Here is a 7,582-nt window from a genome sequence, read left to right as displayed (position 1 = left end):
AAAAAGACAAAATCTTGCCATGTGTGACAACATGGATGCACCTTGACAGTTAGTACTAAGTGAAATAAGTCAGATGCAAAAAGACAAATATCATAAGATTTCACTCAGATGTGGAATATAAAAATCGAATAGATAAATGAACAAACTAAACCAAATAAAAACAAACATGTAGATACAGAGAACAGAATAGTGGTTACCAGAGGGGAGACATGGGTAAAAGGGATCAACTATATAGTGATGATGGAACTAAATTTTCGGTGGTGGGCATCGGTGGTGGACAAGCTGTAGGGCCTACAGAAATGGAAATATAATGTTCTACACATGAAACATGTATAACGCTATAAAACAAAGTTACCCCAATGAAAAATAAATCTTGGGACAACCCTCACAGTCCAGGAGTCAAGATTCTGTGTTTCCACTGCAGGGGGCATAGGTTTGATCCCTGGTTGGATCAAGAAAACTGAGATCCCATATGCTGTGCAATGTGGCCAACAAAACAAAACAAAAACTACCCTTAAAAAACTCTGAAAAAAACCCCCCAAAAAACCTAGTAGTGTGTCTCCTCCCAGCTGCAGTGGGTGCTGGGAAATGTGTCCTTTGTGTGTCCAGGACAAGGAGAGCATCACTATTGGGGAGCATCAAGTTCTACTCCAGTGGAGTGGCTTTGCACTACCTCAATTTAGCTTAGCTAGAACTACATTTCCCAGAATCCCCTCTCTCAGAGGATTAGAGGTTACTTTTGACCACAGGAAGTATTTTCCTGAGATATGGAGGGTGGGAATGAAACAAGAGTTATTAAGTTCAGAAGGAGTAGACAACAGCTGCCACTGAAACCTGATCTCCTGCTCATGATACTGGTGTGAACAGTGGCGAGAATGACAGTCTTCCATTTTCCAGCTCCCATCGGACCTCCTTCAGCTTCTCTGAGTCCTGGGTCAGATACATTCCGTTCCATGGTGAAGGCCACCAGCTTTTTATGCCATTGAGTTCGGAGGTTGTGAGAGCCAGATGCAAATCTTAAGTTTGTCCTCCTGGGTTGTAATTTGTTCTTGCCCTTCCATGCCTCACACCCAGGTTTTTTTTCTGACCACCAGTCCTACTGACTTAGTGATTTCAGACTCAACCGCTGATGCTGTTGCAGCAGGCTTCCGCAGAATTCTTCACCAGCTCTTCACTACAACTGTGTGTGCATGCTTGAGTGTGTGGTAAGTCACTTCAGTTGTGTCCGACTCTTTGGAACCCCACGGACTGTAGCCCTCCAGGATCCTGTTTCCATGGGATTGTCCAGGCAGGATTACTGGAGTGCGTTGCCATGCCCTCCTCCAGGGGATCTTCCTGACCAAGGATTGAACCAGTGTTTCTTTAGTCTCTTGCATGGGAGGCAGGTTCTTTACCACTAGCGCCACCTAGGAAGTCCCCTTTCCTATAACTGCATGAGGTCAAATCCTTAAAATAGATCTCTCAGTCCATGTCACCCAACCTGATTTTTCTTTTCCCATAAAACCCTAAAAGATCTAAAATACATTATTATATTTAATACAACCAGGTCTAATTTTAAGGTATTGTGTTCACAAATTTTTCTATTAGAAGATAACTGCTGAAAAGATCAGGATCACACCAAAAAATCTGATCTATGTCAAAAGAGAAGGAACAGGTTATGGCAGACAAAAAGGCAGATAAAACTGTCCACAGTGAAGACAATTATAAAAACAGAACGAAAAAGCACAGTTGTTAGAACAGGCAGCAGCCTTAGTGGCAACTTTTCCCTGTGCAGATTTGAGTGGAGAAGACTTGGGGAGGAAGCACTGCGGTGGATTATAGAGGAAATTCACACCTGTATCCACATTTCTACAGCTGTGAGGACAGTTCTACCCGGAGCTGATTTTACTCCAAGGACCAGAGGGAAAAGGAAACAGGCTAATCAAGTCAGAAATCCACACTGAAGTGCAAAGACCAGGTTCTTCTGTTAGATTGAGCCAAACTATGTTCAACAATTCATTTCTGTTATCAGTCTTCTACCTTCCTCAAGTTTGGTCTCTGTGTTTCTGTGTTCCACGTGGCAGTTTCCCTGAGATATGCCAGTGCTTCTGCTTTCAGGGAGGGACATAGGAGTGGTTCGAGTACACAGATTTCTGGCCTGCAGATTTTTGTGCTCTGAAGACTTGGCTTCCTAAGACTTCCTCAAAGCACCGCGGTTGACAGTCAAATGCAGGGTCACTTTCCAGCGTCCATGACGCTCCCCACCACGTGTATCCTCCGTTTGTGCCAATTTCTCTCACTGGAAGAGGAACTCATTGTTCAGTTTCCCTCCCAAAGCCTTTCCTCCGATCTCAAACAAAACAAAACAATTCTTGTCACCCAGCTTCAAGGACACTGCAAAATGTCCATGTGAGCAGAGAATTCTCTTTGTGGTTTGCACGTGATTCATGCAAGTCATTTTGATTTCAGCTGTGCCATGCTCTGGGGGTTAAGAACTAGGAAATTCTGGATGACCATATGATCTGTGCCCGTGGAGCCCCTGCTGGGTGTCAGCACCATGTTGATATACTAGGAGGTGCTGGCCAATTGGGAGTCGGACCAATTCCCAGTAAGCACTGGGCACAATGGCCCACCTGAACTATCTTACCAGTGCGGTTCAAGCTGCCAAAGTTTTGTCCCCCAAGTCACCATGTAAAATAGCAATAGTAATGATTTTCATACCAATATATTATTTAGAAACATTAAAAAATGACAAAGCACTTGAAGCATCACACACAAAAAGTTTTACAAATTCAACTTTATTAATAATAATTTATAAGTTATCTGGTCTTGACATATATTAGAATCATACTTTTTGAGGCAAATATAGCAATCTTCTACTGCAGGGGGAAAAAAGGCTTCTGGTGAAATGAGAAAAACTGGTATGATACTTTCATCCATTACTCAAGTCTGTGGAAACACTCAGTTCAGAGATGAAATCTGGCTTTGTTTTCAGATTTCTTGAGTTTCACATGCATTTTAGCTCCCCTGCTCCATTTTGGTGTAGCGTACTTTCTTCTACTAAATGGTGTAGATTTACCAACAGTTCTTTCAGAGATAACAAATGAGTGACTGTGCTTAGTTGCTCAGTCGTGTCCAACTCTTTACAACCCCATGGACTACAGCCTGCCAGGCTCCTCTGTCTATGGGGATTCTCTAGGCAAGAATACTGAAGTGGGTTGCCATGCCCTCCTCCAGGGGATCTTCTGGACCCAGGAATTGAACCAGGTCTCCTGCATTGGGATTCTTTACCAGCTGAGCCAGCAATGACTAGAGAGCCTCAACTGGCCTCAGGCATTTTCTTCAGAGTGGAATTAGGTGTCAAATTTGTAAACAGAAAGCTCCCCACATTAGCAGATGCAAATTAGTATATACAGAATGGATAAACAAGGCCTTACTGTATAGCACAGGGACCTATATTTACTATCCTGGGATAAACCATGATGAAAAGAATATGAAAAAATGTACGTACATATATAACTGAAGCACTTTGCTGGACAGCAGAAATTGACATAACACTGTAAATCAACTATACTTCAATAAAATAAACTGAAAAAAAGAAAGCTCCCCATGGGTTTCCCCTTCCTTACGTACAATGCGCCCCTCACAGCTGCACTCATACTAGTCACTTTTCTGGTTCCTATGGGCACCTGTGCTTGTGTTTAAGATGCCTGCTGCACCCCCTTTTTGCATTGCATTGAGTGTCAGGGCTTCCTGGAACAGGTCTGTGGGTCAGAATATGCTGATATGCGATTCTGTAAAGATTTAAGGACTGCTGGAGGGAACACATCTCTTACGGATGCTCTCCACAAAGCCCTGTTCTTTGCATGTTTAAGGGTTATCTCTTGAGATTGTAATCTGTTAAATCATTATACCTGCGCAATATTTACTTACTTATGTCCCAGTCTACTGGGTCCCTGGAGGGTAAGCCCTGTTCATCCTACTATCTACCCTTTACTCTGTCTTTCCCCTAATCATACTACGTTATTACTAGCTCAGTGGTGTCTGACTCTTGGCGATCCCTGGGCTGTAGCCTGCCAGGCTCCTTTGTTCATGGAATTTCCCAGGCAAGAATACTGGAGTGGGTTGCCATTTCCTCCTCCTGGAGATCTTCTATCCCCAGGGATTAAATCCGAGTCTCCTGCTTTGTGAAGGCGGGATTTTCACCACTGAGGCACCATGGAAGTCCTTCCCCTAATCACAGTGAAGTCCCAACGTGCACTTTCCCTCCCCAAGTCTCTAGATCCCCAATTTCTCTACTTTTTCTCAGGCTTGGGGCATGGGGACAGAGGGTGGACCCTTTGGCATTACTGCTTCTAATAAAACAACTATAAACTAAAAAGAACAACCAAAACAATGAGTTGTGAGCTGAGAATATGGAAAAAAGCAAACAGTTCTGACTTGAGCAGAATATCTTCCTGATTTATCAATAATCCACTAGAAAATGCATCCTCATCACCAACAGAAAAGTTTCAGTATGCAAGAAAATAAGCCCTTGTCTAAACAAACTTTTAAAAGGTAAAATATGTTAATTTTACATGTATAAAATTTATTTTTTAGTATTATAGTCTTAAAACATACCTGCATGAAACTCTTGGGCTTCAGAGTGGACTATGTAGGGGAATCAAATCCTTTTGAAATTAAAAATTATGTTCCGCAGAAACTGATACTTTTAAGCCAATATGGGTTTTAATAACTAAACAGTAAAACATTTCTCTCAACATCAAAATCAAAGATGATTGTACTTATTTTAATATCACTATATAAATATGAGAATGTTAATTGACACTTGTTTAGGTCAAATATTCCAGTTGCATTAACACACATATATAAAACAAATATAAATTTATAGTGAATGTCATGATTATCTGTTTCATCATGAATTTAATAGCCTGAAAGCTGCCTCTTTTGTTTGCTTTCGTTTATTTTACTTTAATAACCTCAAAGTATTGAGGAAGGAAAGAAGAGAAACACAACTGAGCAATATTTCAATTTTGATTAAATAAGAGTCTGGTTAGTTGCAATCCCTTCTGAATACTTCTCAGAGGAGAGAACACACTGTGATACGGTGACTTGCCACTCCACAGTGGCTGGAGAGGTTAGGCCATTTCTTGATAGCAGGTACATATCCAATGACTCATTTTCCCTAAAAAAAAAAACGTGTAAGAAAAAAGTAGGTAGTTCATCTGACAGGTTGCTCTCATCTGTACAAACTAATTTTTTTTTCTTGATGCTGGGACATCCATCAGAATCATGTTAGCTTGTGCTAAACAGAGATAGGTTCTGACACTGCAATATAGCCAGTATTTACTACTTTACCCTGCCTGTGAAACTCTCTGCCTGCCTAATTAAAATACTTTAAAAGGGTACTTTTCATCTAATACTGTTAATAACAAGAAGGGCCTTATTTTGTGGTTTTTTTAAAAATGGCTGCTTTGGTCTACTTCAGTTTTGGTGAAGTCATTTAAAAATCAAAATGTGATATGGTTTAAAGTTTTAGTGAAGCATTAGGACTGAATGATGTAGAATTTCTCATATATTCACTGAATGCCCACTGGGTCCTAGGCTGTGTTGCATATAGCTCAGTTTCTGAGTATCACTTGATCGTGATCCTTCAGGGACCAGTCCAGAAAAATACTATCACATCAGAGTGAGGAATTTTTAACTTGGGGAGTTATTTGGAGAGGGGCATGTTATCAGCAGATTCAGTTCAAAAATTCACTGCTCTGGGTTTCCACAGCTTTCCTGCAAGTCTACATTTTAATGGGGTGTGGAAGAAGGATGGTTTTGGGCATCCTTTATCATCTTCCTAGACCGTGATTAGAGAATTTTAGAAGCCAATAGCTTAAAACTACATTCCAATAATCCAAAAGCTTTAAAAAGGGGCATAGCGAATCCTGTCCAGACCTTAAACCTTGGTGGTAATAACACGAGAGTTTAAAAGGCAATATTTCGTTCTTTTGGGGGCAGCAACCAGAAAAGGTCAGCTTGCTGAGCACCTCCCAGAGTCTGGTGTCAGTGCCTTGCTCTCTCACCATATGGCGGTTCTCCTAACACTTTCATGATGTGAATTTTGCTTTAGCATTCTAAAGACATAGTCTCTGAGACTAACACAGGCATGGCAGGTTATTTTCTCCCTCTACAAATTCTGGTTGCATAATTTAACATAAAAACAATTTGAGAAAGAGATTATTATCTTTTTACCTTTTGCAGAGCTCTTACTTATAGAGTTTAAAATATACAATTGAAACGTTGTATTTTCTGGAGTATTCAATACATTTCTTGGATTGTTTTCCTAACTGCAGGAATAGAATAAATAAAACCACTCAGTTCTTAAGCACAGCAAACATGAATCAAATAGCTTTTACTCCATATTTATAAAAGGCAATGCCACCATCATAAGTTTCTCTGTATTTCCTGTCACCTTTAAGCATTTTACATTAATCTCAATGTATTTCAATAGCACACATACGTTCTCAAAAAATTCTTCTCTGGGGCTTACTGTCAGCTTTTTTGTTCCCAAATCTTTGATAGTCTTAGTCTCTACATGATTTGAAACATGATGTTAACAAATTATATGAAAGCCTCCTTTTGTGCTCTGTATTGACGAGAGTCCCTCTGAATCTGGGAGAAAGCAATCATATTCCAGTCGTGTTGTCAGCTGAGGGACATAAGCTCCAAAGCACTAGTTCCTAGGGCCATAAATCCATTGTGTTCCATGTTATAAATAAGGAAATTGCCTGTGATAGCTACGATTTGGAAGCATTAACATTTTTTATTTGCAGCTCTCATTTTTAATCTTTTTAGTTATTTCCCTTAGTAAAACTTAGCCACCAAAATATGACTTCCTGTATCACTGACCCAGATGCCATAATTAAAAGAAAGACATTCCAACCAATCATGACAAAGGTTGCAGTGAGCATTAAAGACAAAACAGACCCTTATCGATTCAGCCAAAGGTAGTTCTCTCTGCCCTGCATCTCCTTCCCCCCTGCCTCCCCCCTCCTCTCACTGTCCACTGGAGCAAGCGGCTTCACTTTGCATTAAGAATGCGTGATGTGTGCTTTCTAGCGGCTGCATTTTAAGTTTGGTCTTCTCAACCATGAAAAACACAGTTAAAAATTGTTCTCCGAGCTAAACCACTCAACATCTTGGCACTTGGTTGTTTTTAACTTTTCAACAATAGGCACTGTTCACTCCCCTCCGTCTCAGTTCTTTATTCAGTGATCAGGCAGCACACTGATGAAAGGCTAGTCACGGCTGCCCCCATGGTATCAGTGTGGTGGCATGTGATGGTTCACATGGGGTGTGTTTGATCCGAGAAAGCCCAGTCTCTGCTTATTCTTCCTTTGTTCTGTCATCTGGGGGCAAAAGAGAGAGTGTATTAAGCTGATTTTTCTCACTCCTTCCCAGCGCTGGTGGAACACACAGTGTTGGGTGAATATTTCCCAGTGAATATTTATTGAAAAAGGGAAAATACTTTTAAAAATGAATTTCCATAGGCAGAGAAACACAGCAAACCCCTCTCTGTGGTTAAGAAAGAGGAACCATGGTTCTTTTAAAG

General features: G+C 40.7%; 1 protein-coding gene across 2 annotated transcripts in view; it reads right to left on the bottom strand.

Annotated features, from left to right (window-relative positions):
- ITPR2 (inositol 1,4,5-trisphosphate receptor type 2) overlaps positions 4,686–7,582 on the bottom strand; it is a 596,562-nt gene continuing 593,665 nt past the window's right edge. Inside the window, exons 57-58 of one of the 2 annotated variants that reach the window (XR_001918100.1) lie at positions 6,223–7,379; positions 4,686–5,164 (exon numbers count right to left, since the gene is read on the bottom strand). Coding sequence is in view for 1 of the 2 variants with exons in the window: in XM_005680737.3 (XP_005680794.2) it covers positions 7,293–7,379 (87 nt within the window). In the remaining variant the exon portion in view is untranslated. Of the gene's footprint in view, positions 7,380–7,582 lie in introns of both variants that reach the window. The other variant, XM_005680737.3, reaches the window with a different exon arrangement.

Source organism: Capra hircus, chromosome 5 (genome assembly GCF_001704415.2).
Source record: "Capra hircus breed San Clemente chromosome 5, ASM170441v1, whole genome shotgun sequence".
Lineage (NCBI taxonomy): Eukaryota > Metazoa > Chordata > Mammalia > Artiodactyla > Bovidae > Capra > Capra hircus.
This window is presented reverse-complemented; position numbering and strand designations above follow the sequence as displayed.